This window comes from Argentina anserina, chromosome 3 (genome assembly GCF_933775445.1).
Source record: "Argentina anserina chromosome 3, drPotAnse1.1, whole genome shotgun sequence".
Classification (NCBI taxonomy): Eukaryota; Viridiplantae; Streptophyta; class Magnoliopsida; order Rosales; family Rosaceae; genus Argentina; species Argentina anserina.
The window spans coordinates 3,488,445-3,513,227 of record NC_065874.1 but is presented as its reverse complement, the minus strand read 5'-3'; the positions used below and the strand labels follow the sequence as shown (position 1 = coordinate 3,513,227).

Genomic DNA, 24,783 nt, shown 5'->3' with positions numbered 1-24,783 from the left:
ATTGTAGGGAGGTTTTAGAATGAATGCCTACATATGTGAAAGTTTACGTCTACGCTTTTGCCGTTTGTTGTTGCGTGAGTGATCTGTATATAAACATCTCCAACCATTATCATAAAAAAGGAAAAAAAAAAAACAAATCAATCCAATGATAAAAATGCAGTCGTCCACAACGTACAGTTTGTTAGATATAACTGAAATCATAGCAATGACAATTCAATCACCATATACAGTATAATACTTCGAGATCTAATTAATTTGACTAATTATCAAACATGCATGATCGATTGTTTGTATTGGGGAACTTTAAAATAAATGCTGTTTCGACCTGTGTATGTTTGAAGGTAAGAAGAAGCTACGTACGCACGTCGGTACGTCTCTCGATCATGTTTCACAATTACATGATGGTATATGTATATACATTCACTTTTAGAATTACTGAATTTGTATATATGTTTTACCAATACATGATAATATATGTATATATTAATTCAAGTTGTACCGGTGATCGCATATCTATTCTCCTATCGAGCCGATAATGACATCGATCCTACTTCCATTAAACGATGTCAAAAATGTGACTTGTCATTTTAAGTTGTGACCTAAAATTTTAGGAAATTTATTTACTTATCATCAAAACCATTACCAATGGTATTGAGAGAAGAATAAAATAAGGTACTTCCATATATGAAGGAAGGGACACAAATTGATTGACTTAGCTTTGGTTTGTTGTTGGGTTTGTGGGAGAAATATATATAATGCTCGTTTCTGGATGTAGTTTAGCTGCAATATGAACACTTTGGATCAATTATTTACATACTCCACAACTAACGCTTGGAAACCTATATTTCTAGTACTCACTAATCGATTTGGGTGAGAGGTTTCAGTGTTTCACATATATAGAACTAGGAAGGCGGCCCCAGTTGTACCTTAAACTGCCTAATTTTCTCAATGAAAACTGAGAAGAATTCAAGCATCTCGTCATCGAGCAAGTCGCTATCACTTGGATGATTAAACCAATAATTGGGGGTCAAGCTGCAGGCTAGGCCAGCCCTTGTGTGCTTATCAATGGTCTGCAAAATAAAGTAGATATTTTCGACATTTACAATAGTTGCTTACTTATACAGAAGCTTCTGTTGATAGATATGGCGACGACGAAACCCTTTGCCTGCAGTCCTGGACATGTAGTACAGTCCACACTGACAGTAGATACTTGAAGTGAGAACCAGGTTATTTGTAGCAGGGTGATATTTCGAGAATGAATTTAACTATTTAAGCATCGATCGTACGTCGTAGATTCTTTGTGTATCTTTCTAAATTTACTATGAACATTTGTTTATCGATCTGCGTTTCATTTCGAGAATAAATGAGACATAGAAGACCTAAGAGCATAGAAGATCTACATAGGAATTACTATTATAAGTTATGATGTAGCTGAAATCCTTGTGCTAAGATTTGCCATTGTTAATTAGTTTATACTTTGATACTTTGGGCTTGTCTTTTGTTTTCTCTAGTGCTGCCTTGGGCTTGACATAACTATGTTTCTTGATTTATTAGCGAGGACAAGTTTCATTTCTTTAAAAGGATGCTTTTCTCAGATTAATAGGATTCTCCAACAGTTTCCAGGCCCATCCCAAACACACCATTTTCCTCTCCATATTATGTTTTTTTTTTCAGCTGAATGATGAGTGAAAGGGAGTAAAAACCCCCTAACAACCTAATAGATTAAATAAAAAAGAACAAGAAGAGAGAAACAAGAGGGGCCAAACTAGCGAAATAACAAAACTATAAAAACCGAAACTAGGGGAGACCCAAAAAGTCACTATTACAAAGATATAAAAAGAGGAGGCACATCCCACCAAATTAGTTGAGATAATGTCGTACCTTGATTAGCTAAAACATCTGCTTCCTTATATTCCTCGCGAAAAATATGAGAAAACCGAAAAGTCATTTCTGATATGTGCAGCAAACAATTAAGCCAACGAACTCGAAGTTGCCAAGGATTGTGCATAGGAGAACACAAATAGTCTAGCACAAGTGACAAGCCAACCTCTAACCAGATGTGCTTCCAATCTCAAACCCAGCCAAGCTCAATAATTATTATAACCTCCATCACCTCTGCTACAATAGAACTTGGAATGTCAATGTTATAAGAAAAAAGCCGATAACATGACCGTGATAATCACAAAAAACAGCGCCAAACCCTTCAACACCCTCCTCATGCTTCCAAGCACCATCCGAGTTAATCTTCACCCACTTATGGTTCTTAAAACAAGTAAAATGAAGAGAACATCTGAAGTGTTTGATTTCGTTTCACCTTTTTTTTTCTTCTCAAAGTTGAACATATGTACTCAATTGGGAAGCTTAGGGATGATTTTCGTTTTATCATTGAGAAAGAAAAACAAAAAAGATTGCATGAAAAACTTATGTACGAGAATCATGCATGTATCATAATCTTACTCGACAGCATTCAACAATCAGAAATATATGTCATACCAGAAAAAAGTCATAATCATACTCAGCAAATACATATATTACATCACAACTACCAGATCGAAATGCGCACTACTACAGTTTATGTCTCCGATCATGACATTGATTAGCACTAATTAATTAAAGTTACTGATCACTTCATCAGTTGCAGCATAAGTCTTGCTTCTGGGTGGCCTTCATAATTGCCTGTGTTACATCTGTCACATCCAGCTTGTATTCTTGATTTTGAGCTACATGAGCTGCAATGGCTTCCATGGCAAAGTAGCTATTGCATGAAACTTTAGCTTGTAGAATATTAAGACCCATTTCATCAAACGCTTCTAAGATGGAAACCAAAGTGTCCTCTGCTTTCTCGCATGTCACTCTTACACGAAATCCTTCCTCAATCTTCTCCACCTTCACTTCCTGTCCAACAGAATCCCGAAAGTGATATACTAAAAAGAAGAATTGAAATAGGTAGTTAAATGAACAAATCAAAGTTTGAAGGTTGAATTTCTTCTCACCTTGGCAACATGAGGTTGTTTAATTAGTTCCAAGTACTTTGCTTTGATGGCCATGAGATCTAAAGTCTCTTTGCGGAGTGCTTCAAGCTTGAGTTTCAGTAGGCAGATGTGAAGCATTGCATCCATGACCGTGGAACTCTTCTTGACCTTCACATATAAACCACATAACAGTGTATTCAAATAGTTAATTAGCAACAGGAGAAGAGAATATGAAGCATTTAGCTCAAGGGGTGACCAGTGATATACTTTTGCAGTGCGTACGGATTTCCTCCTGGTAAGGCTCCTTTGAGTTTGAAGCTTTCGGCGCAATGAAAGTCTCTTCCTCGGCCAAGATCCCATCTTCATCACTGTTTCTACCTCTCTTTTATGCATAGTGAGATGATACAAAATGCCTTGTGGGTTAGCCTGGCTTTTATAGCTTGCCGAGAGGAGGAGAGCATCACTGACTAAATTATTATACTACAGGACCTAGGGGTATGTCGACTTGAAATCTTGAATTCTCAAGATATTATCTTCTTGTCTTATATGAATTGGCAATAGTGTAGACTGTATATTCATCAAAGATTCATTTCAAAAGTTTGATTGATTGATGAAATTGGAATATTGTCAAAACACAAACAGAGCTGCGTCTAACGCTGTTAAAACCATTATTCTCATCCATAGAAATAAACTGGCATGCTCTGGTATAATGGCCTTCAAATTTCAATACTAGTTGTATGTATTGGTCTTTCCGGATGGTATCAGGCAAAGAGAGAAACAGAGTATGATATATGGTTCATATATATACTCTTCCAACAAGCTACCCAACTGCAAGGGTTTTCCTGAATTCGAACTTCTCTCTCAAGTTATTAATGTTGTAAGAGAATTAGAGAAATAGAGTTTTTCAGTGTACGTACGTATATAATGTTCTGCAAAAGCAGCAAATGCATAATACACACATACTTACGGGTCCATTCATGCTATTACTCACTCTAATTAAGTAATTACCGTTAATCAATATATTACCCTCAATATATGCTATACACATCTGGTGTGGATGTGTATGGGTGCATGGGTGTTAATCAATTAACAGGTGCCCTAGGCCCCCTAGCATGAGAATATACTCGACATAGATTTATTTTGAAAAGATTAACCTATAGCCAAGGCATATATAGTAACTAATATATTATCCCTACCCTCAATTAGGAATTTAGGATGAAGACTAGGAAAGGCCCAAGACACCAACTTTACGACAAAATGTTCATTGTTGGGATTGAAAGAGTTACGAGCAGTGCCGCAGGAGAGGCAGGTCGAGGCTAGCTAGCCAATGGCTATGAAGTGCTATCTGAAATAATGCCGAACTGTATCGGATGAACAAAAAGGAATGGACTACAACAGCTATATATACTTGTCGCATGCACTTTTACAGTTCGAATAAGCATGGGGAGTAATCGAAGTGGGAAAAAGGCAGAGGTTCATATGTAAACATGGGTTAGAAACAGAGCCAGACAATAATCAAGAGGAGGAGGAAGCTATATACAACAGAGACAAGCATTTTCAGAACGTAGTGCAGTGTTTATACAAGCCAGAGTCTTATTTGATCATTCGATCACGGGTCTATCGTCTGGTTTCGGGTTGTCTCCCGCTGCTGTGTCGTTGCTTATATATATAATTGGTGCAGGCAGTACGTATTGGCCGGCAATATATATTGTTTACTACTGGCCGGAGCAGCTGATGCAGCTCACATGCTCTGACACTACAACAATACTTCTGTTTTATTCTTTATCTCGTTCGTTCCCCTTCGATAGGAGTCATCCAAATACAACATATCTCACGGGCAATGACAATGATACTTCAGTGTGTCGAAAGTCGATCACAAGAAGCCTGTTGTTATTATTCTTCTCTTATTAACTAATTTCTTTATCAAGTATTGATTTTCACAAGGATTGCTAAAAACAAAGAAAATTTCAACTCTAACTTTGGATAAGGCTTAACGGTGAAAATTTAGCCTCAATAATTACTTCGAGAGAAAAGGAGTGAGTGAGTGGCAGTGTTAGTGTGTTACTCCCAAGATTTAAAATCTCTTTGATATTTCCGATATATCATCTGATATCTCAATTTAAAAAAAAATGATATATCTTAGTTGTATATTTTTTTTTCCGTATCTCCGATATTTATTTGAAGACATAAAATATCTCCGATATTTCTCCGATAATTATTATATCTCCGACATATCTTCCATATTTTAGAGAAATATCCGAAAAATTTTATTTATAATTTTTTTTATCTCAACTTGAGGATGTCTGTGATTCTTGGAGATGAGTTTTTAATTAATTAATCATCTCGAGACTCGAGAGATTTCAAAAAGAAGACTAAAATAGTAGTCACTCAATCAACTAATTTTTAATTTTTCGTAAAAGAAATCTGGATGAGTAGAGAATGTTCAAGTCTTAACTCTTAAGAGTCAAGCTATATCAGTGACAAATGCTCTCCTTGACCTCGATAATGAAAATGACAACCCCCTCCACACGTCGTAGACAATGCAACTGATTTTAGAATTGATGTAAATAAAGTATTATTTGATGAAGTTGGAGACCTAAAAATATAATTATGATAATGCTAGTGTGTGGGGTGGCGTAGCAACTCTAGATAGTTGATGGTGGTGGTGGTGGTGGTGGTAATGGTGATGGTAGTGGTGGAAGTCGACAAGGTGGTGGAGATACAAGCTTTGAATATGGACAATCTTATGTAGGTGGATGATTTGAGTAGTTTACTTGTGAAAACAATTTTGATCATGCTAACCAATATGAAGATCATGGATCTAGAGTAGGTGGTCATGATGCGCAACAACAAAATAGGTGCGAGAGTAGGACAAGAGGGTTAATTGATGATCAAAGTATTCCATATGATGTTACTTTAGTTGTCTTAAGTTTTGATTCTATATTAATAAAGCACATAGCATAGTGGGACATCAAACAAATCACATGAAGTCAAACTATCAATCTGGTTATCATATTTACAATTATGATCAGCTTGGAGAAGTATATAATCAATTATCAAGTTGGATTTATCCTTATCCTCATGTAATATCCTAAAAATTTATAATTATTTTTTAATTATTGTTCGGAGATATTTAAATTGGTGGCGATCCGATTATATAGTACGAGAGAGAAAACGAAAGTGTTCGAGCGATTTATACTCAGAAACGTTACCGTGAGGGGTCAAGAGTTGACTTTTTATCCGCTCATAAAACTTCATTCATAAAAGTCGTAGAGTTCGTCAATACGAGTTCATAGACGCGTGGCACGCTTTAATCATATATCGTATGTGAAAGTTGTTAGCAACAGAAGTTTTGTTTCCGATTTTAGAAAGAGTATAAAAGAAAAAAGATGATATTAAAAATCAGAAAATTAGATTTTTTTCCAAAATCAGCTCGGTTACTATTCACCCGAGCTCGAGTACTATTCACGTGATTTTTCCCTATTTGTTGCCAAATTTTTCTCCGGCCATATCTCCGTCGTCCAACGACGAAATTGAGTGAGACTGGTGGCGTTGGAACCGTCTCTTCGTCCCCTACCGATCTGGGTTAGTGTTTGGGAGAGATTTGACCTATTTGAAACCCATAAATGAATAAACAATACGGTTGTCCCGTTGAAGACGTGAGGAGAACTCCATCCTCCGGCAACCAATCAAGGTGATTCTTCTTGTGTTTTGAAGCTTGTATGTATATCAACCCTCTAAAACAGTTTTATCTATTACGAAACACACAAGGAGAATCGATGATTTTTTTTCTAGGGTCATGTGAATAGTGCCGATTTTATGTTCTTCGTTGATTTGACTGTTTAAACTTCGATTTAGACTTTGGTGTCAACTAGAAAGTTGTTGAAAATATTGATTAGATTGTGGTGGTAAAATTTGGTGATCATTGGTGGTCACTGGAATGGTGACGGCGCATGAACAGTGATTGTGAACAATTTTTCATAAATAGTGTTTCATGAACAGTGATTGTTAACTGTTTTCAGCTGTAATGAATCGTCACATGGGATTTTACGTATCGTTTTCTAACCACTTTATCATGCTATTAGGTGACCGACGAAACCAGTGAGGGAATCGCTCTCGGTGTCGTGGAAGTTGCACGCAGGGCATGTACATAATAAAAACTTCATTCTCGATTCTACGAGAATTTTATGAAATAAGGTGAGTAAACCTCACAATGATCATCATGATCGAAATAGTGTTATAATTATTGAATTTAGTTTGAGTTGTTAACATAGTCATTGCATCACTAGCTTATAAAAATTATTCTAAAAATATGTTTTGGTTTAAATTACGTGAACTTGATCATCTACGGTTCATGGGTGTAACGACCCCAAAATTTCGAGCTTAAAAACTCAAAATTCTAAAGTCGTTAAACACCGAATAATCTCAAAATAAATCGAAATCATAAAAGTGTAACAGCAGATCAATTCTGAGTTCTCAATACAACTCAGCCAACCAATTATTACAACCCAAATTTATAATCCATACATAAAATGGAATGTAATAATCCTCACAAATCACTCACAAATCTCACAAATGAAATTACACAACTTCTCACACACAAATCACGCTAAAACCTCACCACAAGTAGGATACGAACGACTTCGAGCCTCTGTAGTCGTCACTCAACCCCCACTAATCAGCACCTGCAGAATTATCCCCTACACCATCGAATTGGTGCACCGGGATTGTAAACACAACCCGGTAAGCTTATAGCTAGTATGAGTAAAATCAAAATATAATTCGCATATCAAAATATACGAAAGATCACAAAACAACAAATATAAATGCCCTCATGAGTCAATGGTCAGCCCATCTGGTTGACCCAAAGAAATATGAAACAAAACGCTCATGAGGAAATTAAGTAACCCTTCTGGTTACCCAATGCATTTATAATACGGGTACCAAGAACGCTGGTACACATCTGTTACCCCTCTCGTAATACACCGTTGATATTGGATAGCCACCCGCTACCCAACATCCAAAATAAACTGAGTACCCATGAGCAGATAACCACCCGTTACCTCTCATGCGGTACTAAGGCAGACAGACTAGAGCTCTAACTGTATCGTAACTTTCGCCCGGCCAAAGGCTAGGTTTCGACTTGCCAAACACGTACAATAATCTCACATCATATTGTACCAAAAATCAGGTCCGAAGACAATTCACATTTTAACAATCTCAATGTTAAAAATCACGTACAATAATCTCACATCATATTGTACAATTCAAATCACATGTTCAATATAATCACAATAAAATCATAACAGTATATTATATAGCAACTATATATATTCGTACTTATTTACCATTTATACAATATATATATAGTCCACTATATTTTATACATGTCATATTTCACCACACATGCTCAATTCACAAATTTCCGCAATCGAAATGACTATTTTTAATGAATTAATAACAGTACGTAATTTAATGAACTATATATATATATATATGTACTTATTACCATTATACTGTATATATGTAGTCCACTAAATTATATACATGTTGTAATTCATTTGATAAACACACTTGCAAAAATGTTGAATCACCACGAGGGTAGATTCGTAATTCAGTGAGATTTTACTCACCTTATAGACTCGAGCGTAATTCCACAATTCCCGATGATAATTCCTTTCCTTGATTTAACGATCACCTTGAAAAGATAAGAAAAGAATTTAGAATCATTTCGTAAACCTTTAAATGCCGAAACAGTAATAATCGGTTACTGTTCAGCAATTTTCGGTTTTACGAAGTTACTGTTCAGTATTACTGTTCACTGTTACTATTCACTGTTACTGTACAAATCTACGATTTATACGTATTTCTGTACGTATAAATGTTATATACGTATTTCTGTACGTATAAATATTAATACGTATTTCTGTACGTATAACTATTAATACGTATTTCTGTACGTATAAATATTAATACGTATTTCTGTACGTATAAATATTAATACGTATTTCTGTACGTATACGTACGATTTAAATGTAAATACAAATTCAGTAAATAAAATTTACTAAATTACCCTTTTACAAAATTACTTTTTACATTTACTGAAAGTAATTTATAATTACATTTAATGAAGGTAAAATTTAATTAAATTTACCGTAGTAAATAAAAATTACATTTACATTTACCGTGCACAGTAAATTACCAAAATGCCCTTCTGTCAAAACTGTTCCCACCGCCGCACGTGGCGGCGCGTGTGGCACACGCGCCACCTCCGGCGGGCCGCGCGTGGAGCCCACGCGCCGACACTCCCAACAGCGCGTGTTGCACCACCGCCGCCCCAAACCTCTCCCCTTCCTTCCTCCGCCCTTCCCACGGCCTCACGCCGCCCCTAGGCTACTCCACGCACTCACACGCGCCGCCTAAGGCGGCGGTGCTTCACTCTCCTCAACACCTCCGATTCTCCTCCGAAACTCTTCCAAATCAATCCCTAAATCCTCCCAAATACTCCCAATCATCATACAATCACACACAAACGTCAAATTCATCAATTCATACCTAGATTAAACCGTGGAGGCTTCGATTTGTCGTTGGTGAAGCTTGAGGCAGTCGACGTCGATTTCGAAAGGAGGTGAGGCCGCGTGGTGAATGGAGGTTCAGGCCTTGTCGTGGAGGGCTCCGGGAGCAAGAGAAAGAGGAGGCGTGCCCTCCTTGAGCACAGAGTCGGCGAAGGAGCTCGGGGCGAGCGATGAAGGTCTCGACGGCGAGTTCGTGTGTCGCAAGCTCGGGGGTTGGAGAGGGGAGCGGTGCGGTGCTTCCTGGCTAGGCGGTGACAATCACGTCTCCCTGTGAAGGGAGATCGGAGGTGAGGCCGAGAGTGAGAGGGAGAGGGATCGAGGAGAAAGAGAGAGGAAGAGAGAGAGGGAGAGGGGGCGGCCCGAAGAGAGAGAGAGGGGTTTCCACAAATGGAAACCCTAAAACAGAAAAGTTCTTTATATACTCGTTTCCAAATCGGAAACTAACTTCCGACGTTAATAACTTTTATGTACGTCGTCCGATTAGAACGCGTCACATACTCTCGAACTCGTATCGACGAGCTCTACAACTTTCGTGAAGGAAGTTTTCGCAACCGATCGACGGAATAAAAGTCGATATATACGTTGCGGAACGTAACGTTTTTCAAATTAAACGTTCCGAGAACGTATCCGTCGCTCGTTTTATAACATCGCAACCAATCACATTCATTCATATTAAAATTCCAAATTTTTTTAGAATCCAAATCAAACTTAATTATTGTTTGAAATTTAGGGTTATTACAATCTACCCCCCTTAAAGGAATTTCGTCCCGAAATTCAAACTCACTCAACAAATAACTGTGGATATCTGGTCATCATGTCTGACTCTAGTTCCCAAGATGCATCACCCTCATCATGGTGACTCCACAACACCTTGACTAGCCCAACTTCTCTCCTCCGTAGCTTCCTTGTGGATCTATCCAGGATACGAACCGGCTCGACAACAAATGTGGCATTTTCCTTCACTTCTATGGTGGTATGATCGATCACATGTGACTCATCTGGTACATACTTCCTCAGCAAGGAAATGTGGAAGACGTTGTGAACGCCCGACATGCTAGTAGGCAAGGCTAGTCGGTAAGCTAGTTCGCCCACCTTCTCAAGTATCTCGAAGGGCCCAACGTACCTCGGAGCCAATTTTCCCTTCTTGCCAAATCTCACTACCCCCCTCATAGGCGAAACTTTCAAGAACACATGATCACCGATCTCAAACTCCACGTGTCTCCTCTTCAGGTCTGCATAGCTCTTCTGTCTACTCTGAGCGGTCCGGATTCTATCCCGAATGATCGAGATCTTCTCCGTGGTTTCCTGGACTACCTCTGGACCCATCAGTGCCTCATCACCAACTTCGGCCCAACAGATCGGTGAACGACATGGTCTACCATAAAGTGCCTCATAAGGTGCCATGCCGATGCTAGAATGGTAGCTGTTGTTGTAGGCAAACTCAATCAATCTCAAATGATCTTCCCAGCTACCCTTGAAATCCAACACGCATGCTCTCAACATGTCCTCCATCACCTGATTCACCCTCTCCGTCTGTCCATCCGTCTGAGGGTGAAAAGCTGTACTCATATCCAAGGTAGTGCCCATCGCCTTCTGCAAACCACCCCAGAACTTCGAAGTGAAACGTGCATCTCTATCGGAAACAATAGAAACTGGAGCACCATGAAGTCTCACTACCTCATCCACATATAGTTTCCCAAGCACGTCCACTGAGTACTTCATCGACACTGGGAGAAAATGAGCCGACTTCGTCAACCGATCGACAATCACCCATATGGCATCGTGACCCTTCTTCGATCTAGGCAACCCGGTCACAAAATCCATAGATATCTGTTCCCACTTCCAAAGAGGAATAGTCAGTGGTTTCAACATGCCAGCTGGTCGTTGATGTTCTGCTTTCACTTGCTGACATGTAAGGCACTTCGATACAAACTCTGCTACATCTTTCTTCATACCGTTCCACCAGAATTGTCTGCATAAGTCCTTGTACATCTTGGTGTTCCCTGGATGGACGGTATAGCGTGAATGATGTGCCGTACGAAGAACCTCCTCCCGAAGATCATCACAATCTGGGACACACAATCTTGCCCCAAACCTCAACCCTCCATCGAGTCCAACTCTCCACTCAGAAGGACACTCATCAAGCGTATCAACTACAAGATCCGCCAACTTAGCTCGTGAGTGTCTATCCTGCGCCTGACCCTGTATGATTCTCGTGATCAATGTGGGTTGTACTGTGACACTACCAAGAAAGACCCTTGGTTCTCCTCCCGATGGTACCAAATCAAACTCTGATGCAGCTTCTAGCATGAACCATTCCTGGACCATAAGTGAAGCTACCACGCCTCTCGGTTTTCTGCTCAAGGCATCAGCCACCACATTTGCCTTCCCCGGGTGGTACTCTAATGTGAAGTCATAGTCCTTGAGGAGTTCCATCCATCTCCTCTGCCTCATATTCAGCTCCTTCTGTGAGAATAAGTACTTCAAACTCTTATGATCTGAAAAGAGTTGAAATTTCTCACCATACAAGTAATGTCTCCAAATCTTCAGGGCAAATACAACTGCCGCAAGCTCTAGGTCGTGTGTCGGATAATTTTTCTCATGAATCTTCAACTGCCTCGAGCCATAAGCAACAACTCCTCCATGCTGCATCAACACACAACCCAAACCTTGGAGCGAAGCATCACTGTAAATGACATAGCCACCACCACTAGAAGGAATCGTTAACACTGGAGCTGTGGTCAGTCTAGTCTTTAGTTTGCTGAATGCTTCCTCACATGCATCCGTCCACACAAACGGAGTATCTTTCTTGGTCAACTTGGTCAATGAAGATGCAATACTAGAAAACCCCTCGATAAACCTCCTGTAGTATCCTGCCAAACCGAGGAAACTACGTATCTCCGTAGGGTTCTTTGGACGATTCCAATTCTTTACTGCCTCTACCTTTGACGGGTCCACCAGTACTCCATCTTTTGAGACAACATGACCAAGAAATTTGACCTTTTCTTTCCAGAACTCACACTTCTCTAGCTTGGCATACAGTCTCGCCTCCTTCAAGGTCTGCAACACTGTTCTCAGGTGCACCACATGTTCTTCTTGTGTCTTGGAGTATATCAGAATGTCATCCACAAACACCACTACGAACTCATCCAAGTATGGACTAAATACTTGGTTCATCAAACTCATGAAGACAGCTGGTGCATTCGTTAGACCAAATGGCATGACGACAAACTCATAATGTCCATACCGGGTCCTGAAGGCTGTCTTCGATATATCTTCTTCCTTCACTCTGAGTTGATGATAACCGGATCTCAAATCAATCTTAGAGAACACTGTAGCACCTTTGAGCTGATCGAACAAGTCATCAATCCTAGGTAAGGGATACCTATTCTTGATGGTCACCTTGTTCAGTTCTCTGTAGTCCACACATAACCGCAGAGAACCATCTTTCTTCTTCACGAACAAAACAGGTGCTCCCCAAGGTGAAACGCTAGGTCTAATGAACCCTTGGTCTAATAGCTCATTGATCTGTACCTTCAGCTCCTTAAGTTCATTCTGCCCCATTCTATATGGCGCCTTTGACACAGGTGCTGTACCGGGTACTACATCAATGCAGAAATCTACCACTATTCGAGGAGGTAGCCCCGGTATCTCTTGGAACACTTCACCAAACTCAGATACTACCACAATGTCTGCGATAGTCACTTTCTGATCCACTGACTCCACATGTGCCAAGACTCCTGATCTCATGGCGTTGTCGGACTTGAGGCAACGATAACGAAACACTGGCTCTCCAGGTCTATGAAAGGACACTACCATGTCAAAACAATCAATCACAGCATGCTGTGGTGTCAACCAATCAATCCCCAAGATCACATCATAAGTGTGGTCCGGAATCACAATCAACGAAGCAGAGAACTCTCTACTTCCAATCAATATAGGACAAGCTTTGCAGATTGTCTCTAACTCAAGTGACACACCAAGGGGTGAAGTGACACATAAGGCGTCCCCGAGAGGTGTAGGAATCAATCCTAGCATCTCCACTACTGAACTAGCAATGAATGAATGCGATGCTCCCGTATCAAACAACACTCTAGCAAGGTAGTCAAAAAGTGATAATGTACCTTCCACTCCTGTGTCTCGCTGACCCACTGCGAACACTCTAGCTTGGCCCGCTGGTAGCTGTCTCTGCGGCCGTTCCTGTCTACCCGGAAGTGGTCGGGTACAATCTCGAGCTATGTGTCCCACTTGCCCGCACCGGTGGCAGCCTGCTCTCTTCGGTTTCGGACATGCTGAGGCGTAATGTCCCATCTCATTGCAGCTATAACACCTCACTGCTGCTAATGGTCTGACTAGTGCTGCTCTGATAGCTAGGGGTGGCGCCCTTGTCGGGGCCTGATAGTGGGGTCTTGGCCTCTTCCATGACCTATCATTCGGCCCTGAGTGCTCACTGCCTGTATAGATTGCCTTGCCTTTCCCCTTTGCATCTCTGTTCCCCACATCACCTGCTTGAGTCTTCTCTGCTTGCTCCAAGCTCATAGCACTCTCAAATATCTGCTCCCTGGTAGTCAGGCAAAGGACTGATATCATGGTCTTGTACTCTTGTTTCAGCCCACGTAGATACTTCTGAGCTAAAGCAGTCGTACCCATAGGCCTGACATACCGATACAGCTGCGAGAATCGAGCATCATACTCTCTAATGGTCATGACTCCCTGTACCAATGCCAGTAACTCCAACTCTAAGTCCTCCTGTACTGAGGCTGGAAAATACTTCTCTCGGAATATGGTGGTGAAACCTCCCCATGTGAATGTAGACACATCCACAGTCTGTCTCATGCTCTTCCACCAATCTAGAGCATCACCCTTGAGAAAGAATGTAGCTATCTTCCTCTTCTCAATCTCTGTGCACTCTATCATCTCAAAATAAGTCTCCATACCCTCGATCCAATGGTCAGCTACCATATGATCTAGTCCCCCATGAAAGGTCGGAGCTGACAGTGCACTAATATCCTTGATCAGCTTCAACACTCGACTGTCATCTCTAACCGCAGGAGCTGGCTCATCCTGCTCCTCCTGCGGAGCAGCCTCCTCATAGAGGTTCTCCACGTTGCGGACTCGACCTGTGGCCCTACCTCGACCTCGGCCTACCTGCTCTACCTGTGGAGCAGCCTCCTCATAAAGGTTCTCCACGTTGCGGACTCGGCCCGTGGTCCTACCTCGACCTCGGCCTCTCGCCCGTCCTCGGCCCTGCCCTCGGCCCTTATCAGCGTTCATCACCTTCAAACAACGAAACACTTAGTCAATACTTGTGAAATCTCGAATTCAACTAAAACAGATTCAATAGGTATCAACATGAAATTTCAGGATAAGATGAATCATCGAAGTATCATCACGATACTTCTCGGAGGACCAAACCATTAGGTATGGCTCCTAAAACACTCTCGCGTACCCGACAACATATCAATACCGAGGAGCATGTGATGGGAGCCCGCCTGCAGTCGGATCATCGCTCCCGGATGGTATTGATAATCGCCAAATACGCAACTAGGCTCTGATACCAACTGTAACGACCCCAAAATTTCGAGCTTAAAAACTCAAAATTCTAAAGTCGTTAAACACCGAATAATCTCAAAATAAATCGAAATCATAAAAGTGTAACAGCAGATCAATTCTGAGTTCTCAATACAACTCAGCCAACCAATTATTACAACCCAAATTTATAATCCATACATAAAATGGAATGTAATAATCCTCACAAATCACTCACAAATCTCACAAATGAAATTACACAACTTCTCACACACAAATCACGCTAAAACCTCACCACAAGTAGGATACGAACGACTTCGAGCCTCTGTAGTCGTCACTCAACCCCCACTAATCAGCACCTGCAGAATTATCCCCTACACCATCGAATTGGTGCACCGGGATTGTAAACACAACCCGGTAAGCTTATAGCTAGTATGAGTAAAATCAAAATATAATTCGCATATCAAAATATACGAAAGATCACAAAACAACAAATATAAATGCCCTCATGAGTCAATGGTCAGCCCATCTGGTTGACCCAAAGAAATATGAAACAAAACGCTCATGAGGAAATTAAGTAACCCTTCTGGTTACCCAATGCATTTATAATACGGGTACCAAGAACGCTGGTACACATCTGTTACCCCTCTCGTAATACACCGTTGATATTGGATAGCCACCCGCTACCCAACATCCAAAATAAACTGAGTACCCATGAGCAGATAACCACCCGTTACCTCTCATGCGGTACTAAGGCAGACAGACTAGAGCTCTAACTGTATCGTAACTTTCGCCCGGCCAAAGGCTAGGTTTCGACTTGCCAAACACGTACAATAATCTCACATCATATTGTACCAAAAATCAGGTCCGAAGACAATTCACATTTTAACAATCTCAATGTTAAAAATCACGTACAATAATCTCACATCATATTGTACAATTCAAATCACATGTTCAATATAATCACAATAAAATCATAACAGTATATTATATAGCAACTATATATATTCGTACTTATTTACCATTTATACAATATATATATAGTCCACTATATTTTATACATGTCATATTTCACCACACATGCTCAATTCACAAATTTCCGCAATCGAAATGACTATTTTTAATGAATTAATAACAGTACGTAATTTAATGAACTATATATATATATATATGTACTTATTACCATTATACTGTATATATGTAGTCCACTAAATTATATACATGTTGTAATTCATTTGATAAACACACTTGCAAAAATGTTGAATCACCACGAGGGTAGATTCGTAATTCAGTGAGATTTTACTCACCTTATAGACTCGAGCGTAATTCCACAATTCCCGATGATAATTCCTTTCCTTTATTTAACGATCACCTTGAAAAGATAAGAAAAGAATTTAGAATCATTTCGTAAACCTTTAAATGCCGAAACAGTAATAATCGGTTACTGTTCAGCAATTTTCGGTTTTACGAAGTTACTGTTCAGTATTACTGTTCACTGTTACTGTACAAATCTACGATTTATACGTATTTCTGTACGTATAAATGTTATATACGTATTTATGTACGTATAAATATTAATACGTATTTCTGTACGTATAACTATTAATACGTATATCTGTACGTATAAATATTAATACGTATTTCTGTACGTATAACTATTAATACGTATTTCTGTACGTATAAATATTAATACGTATTTCTGTACGTATAACTATTAATACGTATTTCTGTACGTATAACTATTAATACGTATTTCTGTACGTATAAATATTAATACGTATTTCTGTACGTATAAATATTAATACGTATTTCTGTACGTATACGTACGATTTAAATGTAAATACAAATTCAGTAAATAAAATTTACTAAATTACCCTTTTACAAAATTACTTTTTACATTTACTGAAAGTAATTTATAATTACATTTAACGAAGGTAAAATTTAATTACATTTACCGTAGTAAATAAAAATTACATTTACATTTACCGTACACAGTAAATTACCAAAATGCCCTTCTGTCAAAACTGTTCCCACCGCCGCACGTGGAGCCCACGCGCCGACACTCCTAACAGCGCGTGTTGCACTACCGCCGCCCCAAACCTCTCCCCTTCCTTCCTCCGCCCTTCCCACGGCCTCACGCCGCCCCTAGGCTACTCCACGCACTCACACGCGCCGCCTAAGGCGGCGGTGCTTCACTCTCCTCCACACCTCCGATTCTCCTCTGAAACTCTTCCAAATCAATCCCTAAATCCTCCCAAATACTCCCAATCATCATACAATCACACACAAACGTCAAATTCATCAATTCATACCTAGATTAAACCGTGGAGGCTTCGATTTGTCGTTGGTGAAGCTTGAGGCAGTCGACGTCGATTTCGAAAGGAGGTGAGGCCGCGTGGTGAATGGAGGTTCAGGCCTTGTCGTGGAGGGCTCCGGGAGAAAGAGAAAGAGGAGGCGTGCCCTCCTTGAGCACAGAGTCGGCGAAGGAGCTCGGGGCGAGCGATGAAGGTCTCGACGGCGAGTTCGTGTGTCGCAAGCTCGGGGGTTGGAGAGGGGAGCGGTGCGGTGCTTCCTGGCTAGGCGGTGACAATCACGTCTCCCTGTGAAGGGAGATCGGAGGTGAGGCCGAGAGTGAGAGGGAGAGGGATCGAGGAGAAAGAGAGAGGAAGAGAGAGAGAGGGAGAGGGGGCGGCCCGAAGAGAGAGAGAGGGGTTTCCACAAATGGAAACCCTAAAACAGAAAAGTTCTTTATATACTCGTTTCCAAATCGGAAACTAACTTCCGACGTTAATAACTTTTATGTACGTCGTCTGATTAGAACGCGTCACATACTCTCGAACTCGTATCGACGAGCTCTACAACTTTCGTGAAGGAAGTTCTCGCAACCGATCGACGAAATAAAAGTCGATATATACGTTGCGGAACGTAACGTTTTTCAAATTAAACGTTCCGAGAACGTATCCGTCGCTCGTTTTATAACATCGCAACCAATCACATTCATTCATATTAAAATTCCAAATTTTTTTAGAATCCAAATCAAACTTAATTATTGTTTGAAATTTAGGGTTATTACAATGAGTAAGTGAAACGCTATTTTAATAAATAATTTTAAAAGGTTTTAGTGATTATGGACTATGGTGAATGTGAGTAAATCTCATTATGACAAGTTTACCCTTGGCGGTGACTTATATGTTTGAATTATTAAAAAGAGTGAAATGTGACATTTATATAATATAGTGGGTTGTGTATGTGTACGAAAATGGTAAATACTATACATATATATGAGTTGCTACATTATATAATGTTACGGTTTCTATTTAAATTATGAGATTGTAATGCTCTTGATTAATTGTGGTGGATGAGACCGGAATTGAGATAATATACCTTCCGGTATAATGGATTATTAGGATGACTATATAAATATTGTTGTGCAAGAGTCGCTTGGTTGCAGTACAATAACATGTGTGGTTTGTTATATTGTACGTGGTTTTAACATTGAGTGTTGTTAAAATATTTTCTGGTCTTCAGATGTTGTTGGCAGTAATCAGAACCAAGTTTTGGCCGAGTGTCGGTTACGATTCAGTTAGAGCTCTAGTCTGTCTGCCGGTATACTGCATGAGGTGTAACATATGGGTTTCCTAGGTCTCATGAGTACCTATGTTTTGAGTGATATTGAGTAACAGATGGGTTGCCCAGTGTCAGTCGGTATACTGCATGAGGTGTAACAGATTGGTACCTGGGTCTCATGAGTACTCATGTTTTAAATGATTTTGGGTAACCAGATGGGTTGCCCAGTGTCTGTCGGTGTACTGCATGAGGGGTAACAGATGGGTTGCCTAGGTCTCATGAGTACCCATGTTTTTAAATGATTTTGGGTAACAGATGGGTTGCACAGTGTCAAATGATTAAACATATTTTTAAATGATATTGGGTAACAGATGAGTTGCTCAGTGTCACATGAGTACGTTTGTCTTTAAATGTTATCTGTTATATTTCCTTTGTATGCGATGTATGTTATACTGTTGGTTTACTCATACGGCTGAAAAAGCTTACCGAGTTTGTGTTTACAATCCCGGTGCACCAATTCGATGGTGTAGGGGATAGTTCTGTATGTGGGGATCCGAAGATTTATTTATTCTGTTTGTGGTGAGGATTGAGTAAATTTTACATTTCTATTGTTATAATACTGAGGTATAAACTGGTTATGTATTATTCAAGTCGACTGCGTTGTGCTGTGGACTCAGTTTCGATACACTATTATTATAAGATGATTTCAATATATTTGAGATTGTTTTAGAGTTTTCATGGCTTCGAATTCGAATTTTCATCATTCGAAATTTTGGGGCTGTGACACCCCAATTATCAGCTTTGTATGTAGTTTAATAATAAATAAATAAATAAATAAATAAATAATTTTAGAACATGAACGATATATATTTTTCTAATATTCCCGATATATCTCTTTTTAAAAAAACAGACATATCTACCGATACCGATATTTTGAACTTGGTTACACTACCCTAAAAGATCATATTTCTGTGGGCTGATGATCGAGAACAGTAAATGTGAAAATGGACTCACATTGCCAAAAAGAAAAAAACTTGTATGAAAGCTTATAAGAAAGAAGCACCAGTATCATCCTTATGATTAAAGAAGTCATTCATACTTGCTAGCAAGAGCAACTGGCTCAAATTTGTTGCATTTAAACAATGAAAAAACCGTTGGACAGAAACAGCGGATCGACATGGCTCATTCCTTCTTGCATGTGCCAGCTAGTAAACTCCAAACATGTAGCACTATCCATAATTCCTGCCTATAAGCCGTGAGAGAAGATATTTCATCGACTTCTTAATTGTTTTTTTCATTCTTCATATACGAACATGCATACACAACACAAGAATAAAATCATAGTGCGAGCGAGAAAGCCATTTTGGATTACAGCATGACCACTCACTCTTAATATATGCATATACCTAAATGGCTACTTTTGCTTGTTCTATGAGCTATTTAGTTATATGAGAGAATTCAACCAACAATATCTTAAATATGGGTCATTCTAACTTTAGTACCTCACATTTGAAAACTATCATAATTGGTATCTGAAGTTTATATTGCATCCTAATTTTAGTTCATTCTATCAATTAATACCATTAGTGACTTCATCTCCCACCAATTTTAAGGTCATTTTCGTCACTTTATTTTCTTCCGATTTCATCTTATATTTCCTTCCAATTCAACTTCTATTAAAAAAAAACAAGTTGATTAATTCATATAATTTCATTATAAAATTAATAAGTATAATTCATTATCATAATTATTACAAACAAACTGAAGTTCACAATTACAAAATAAACCAACATATATTTCATATTGTATATGTCCATCAATTAACAACCATATTGTTAAAATAATATGCTCAAAAACTCTATCATAGACATTTAAATGTTTCAAACGTAAAAGAAAATGCTTATATAACAATTAGTTAATTTGAATGGTAGAAAATGTTGGCTATAAACTAAGTGAAATAAGTGAGAAATAAAATGACAAAAATGCCCTTAAAAGTTAGTAGGAAATATAGCCATTAACGGTGTTAGTTGACGGAAGAAACTAAAATTAGGCTGAAATAGAAATTTGAGGTACCAATACGATAGTTTTTAAATATAAAATACTAAAAGTTAGAATGGTAAATAATTATAGTCTTGTTTGTTGAATTCACCCTAGCAATATTGTGCACAATAGAATGATCGCTAGAGTAGCGCGCATGTCTCCTCTCATATCAGAGGGAAGTGATCCTTCTTACATGCCTCCTAATTTTAGATATATTTTCATCCATTTAGCTCGGGTTACAATCCATTTTCCTTGTCCATTGTGCTTGACATCTCTCTAGCTCGGGTTCCAATCAATTTTCCTTGTCCATTGGGCTTAATGCTTGTGAGCAACTTTGCTCTTTACTTGTTTGTCCTCGGAATCCCGATATGATTCACATGATCGCGTATCATATAATTTCTCAAAACTATGGTCTATACTATAATTAAATGATACTAAGTTACTAACATTCTCATGTGTATGGCTAGATTTGTTGAGGCTAAGTCGGTTATATATAGAGAGATAGAGAGAAGTTAATACTTGTAACATTAAGCGCGTCATCATTGTTTGTACGTAATACGTACCACTAACTATCGAAGAAATTGATGTGCCTAATTGCGCGCAGATAGGTTATTCAAAAATATTCAAAGAGAGGTAAACTCCTTCGAATAGCAGAAATATTAGCGAAAAGGCATGTACGTTGTTCATCCAATCAACTATCTCAATTCAAAATCATATATATTCATGTTCTTAGTCCCCTAAACCTAGATTAATTGAAGTACTTCAGAATTTGCATTTCAAAGTTTATGATTACGCGGTCTGGTAAATTATTTTAGTGATTACAATCGCCATACTGAAGATGAAGCATATACTGGGATCACACTTCATGGATCGGAAGTGATGGAACTAAGGAGCATACTGTGGCCGGCCCTTATATATACCAAGCTAAATCTGTTCCCTGGAAAGAATTATGCTAGGACTATATACACTGGATTTGAAATAGGGACGTGGTAATTGATCGAACTGAAGCGTGCCAAAAGATCAAAAGAGAAAGAACAAAGATAAATAGGAAAAGGCAGCAGCCTCGACCTTCCGCATCTTATGAATCTGTTGCTGAATTTGTTCCCCGGAAAGAACTATGCTGTGAATACAAACACTGCATTTGGAATAGGGACGCGGAAGTTGACAAAACAGGAGATCGAATATATATATGACTTTGAAGGGAAGAAAGGAAATGTACGTGAAAGCGTTTATCCCCGCAAACTGGGTATTGTTCTGAAGGATATCCTCTAGAATTCGGTCAGTCCTGGCGATATGAACTCGGGCCAAGCAATTTTAAGGTGTAATTAACATACATGTATAATGCATGTATGCTGTAGACTGTTGTGATCGGATATAAAGTTACACTAGCTACTTCATACTAAAACCATTCGTTTAAAACTGATAAAAAAATATATATATATATATATATATATCCATGTATAACATATTATGTATTATACGTAGTACGTATAGTCCAGCTATATAGTATACATGACAAACAATTTGAGAGTATATGCTATATAGTCATGCAGCCAAGAGCCCTCTTTTTTTTTTCCTCTCGAGCAAAATCTACTTTTGATGTTAGGTTCATTTTGTTAGTCCTGAAAGCAATGAAGGTGAAAGAGATACATAAAGAACATGCTCAGTATCTTCCATTTTATTACTCATATCTATCAGCTAGGTATTTTATTTTCACGTACGTTTCAATTCCTTGACCTTATTACTTATAGTGTCTCACTTGTCTTTTTTTTTTTGTCTGGTGAAATATAATTAATCAAGATTCAAGAATTCAAGACTATCTCTGTTCGTTCTATTCCCAAAGGAAATATATTTCATTTCATATATTCAGAAACAATAAAAAAAAAATTAAACAGCACTAATGAAGAATAGTACTGGCGCTCAAACATTCCACGCCATAAAGTGATATATGGATAGAGATTTTCGATCACACAAATGAAAGCATTGTTCCTAGGATCCGGAGCATATGCTGTCCTCTAGCCTTGGATAAATAGCACTCTCCAGTGTCTACAGTTCTGCAACTACGAACAATATTTGCTTGGTGCAGCTGCATTACTGGGCAAACTCTCCTATGCCATGTAGCCACTTACAATTAGAAATGCTTTGAATTCGGCTCATTCATCACCGATCAGCATTGCATGTTGTAGTGTGTTATATGCCAAAGGAGATTTGCTCGGCAATTCTTCTGCACTGTTTTGCTGTCTTATTACGCAAACAATGGTTCGGATCAATTGTTGTCTATGCATGCACGGTTTTACTACAAGTAGTTCTAAACAACTGTACGTACGTACTAGGGTTAGTCTTAATTTTAATTTCGTTAGAAATGCCATGTAAGAACGAAAATTCGTTAGCAGTAATTAATTAGTTGTACGCAGCATTAATTTGTTTTTTTAATCTTAATTGATTAGGTGTTGATCAGAATGATCACAACTCGATCACTGGTATGGAAACTAAAATAGCATGCATGTACGTTAATTTTACCATTTGTTCTTGTTGTCATGATTTCCGGAGCTAGCTGTAGTGTGGATTTTTAATTTTACATACTTGATACTTTTCTGCAGGTATATATATGGTACATGTAACGACCCCAAAATTTCGAGCTTAAAAACTCAAAATTCTAAAGTCGTTAAACACCAAATAATCTCAAATAAATCGAAATCATTAAAGTGTAACAGCGGATCAATTCTGAGTTCTCAATACAACTCAGTCAACCAATTATTACAACCCAAATTTATAATCCATACATAAAATGGAAATGTAATAATCCTCACAAATCACTCACAAATCTCACAAATGAAATTACACAACTTCTCACACACAAATCCACGCTAAACCTCACCACAAGTAGGATACGAACGACTTCGAGCCTCTGTAGTCGTCACTCAACCCCCACTAATCAGCACCTGCAGAATTATCCCCTACACCATCGAATTGGTGCACCGGAATTGTAAACACAAACCCGGTAAGCTTATAGCTCGTATGAGTAAAATCAAAATATAATTCGCATATCAAAATATACGAAAGATCACAAACAACAAATATAAATGCCCTCATGAGTCATTGGTCAGCCCATTTGGTTGACCCAAAGAAATATGAAATGAAACGCTCATGAGAAAATTAAGTAACCCTTCTGGTTACCCAATACATTTATAATACGGGTACCAAGAACGCTGGTACACATCTGTTACCCCTCTCGTAATACACCGCTGATATTGGATAGCCACCCGCTACCCAACATCCAAAATAAACTGAGTACCCATGAGCAGATAACCACCCGTTACCTCTCATGCAGTACTAAGGCAGACAGACTAGAGCTCTAACTGTATCGTAACTTTCGCCCGGCCAAAGGCTAGGTTTCGACTTGCCAAACACGTACAATAATCTCACATCATATTGTACCAAAAATCAGGTCCGAAGACAATTCACATTTTAACAATCTCAATGTTAAAAATCACGTACAATAATCTCACATCATATTGTACAATTCAAATCACATGCTCAATAGAATCACAATAAAATCATAACAGTATATTATATAGCAAACTATATATATTCGTACTTATTTACCATTTATACAATATATATATAGTCCACTATATCTTATACATGTCATATCTCACCTCACATGCTCAATTCACAAACTTCCGTCATCGAAATGACTATTTTTAATGAATTAATAACAGTACGTAATTTAATGAACTATATATATATGTATGTACTTATTACCATTATACTGTATATATGTAGTCCACTAAATTATATACATGTTGTAATTCATTTGATAAACACACTTGCAAAAATGTTGAATCACCACGAGGGTAGATTCGTAATTCAGTGAGATTTTACTCACCTTATCGACTCGAGCGTAATTCCACAATTCCCGATGATAATTCCTTTCCTTAATTTAACGATCACCTTGAAAAGATAAGAAAAGAATTTTAGATTCGTTTCGTAAACCTTTAAATGCCAAAACAGTAATAATCGGTTACTGTTCAGCAAATTTTCGGTTTTTACGAAGTTACTGTTCAGGGTTACTGTTCACTGTTACTGTACAAATATAC

At 38.6% G+C, this 24,783-nt stretch overlaps 1 protein-coding gene across 1 annotated transcript; it reads right to left on the bottom strand.

Moving 5' to 3' along the window:
* Positions 1-2,558: 2,558 nt before the first annotated feature.
* Positions 2,559-3,366, bottom strand: LOC126786374 (uncharacterized). Its single transcript, XM_050512180.1, has 3 exons — positions 3,240-3,366; positions 2,994-3,140; positions 2,559-2,895 (listed from the first exon to the last, which is right to left on the bottom strand). Exons 1-3 carry the CDS (start codon positions 3,363-3,365, stop codon positions 2,632-2,634), a joined length of 537 nt encoding a protein of 178 aa, XP_050368137.1. The 5' UTR covers position 3,366; the 3' UTR covers positions 2,559-2,631.
* Positions 3,367-24,783: the final 21,417 nt, after the last annotated feature.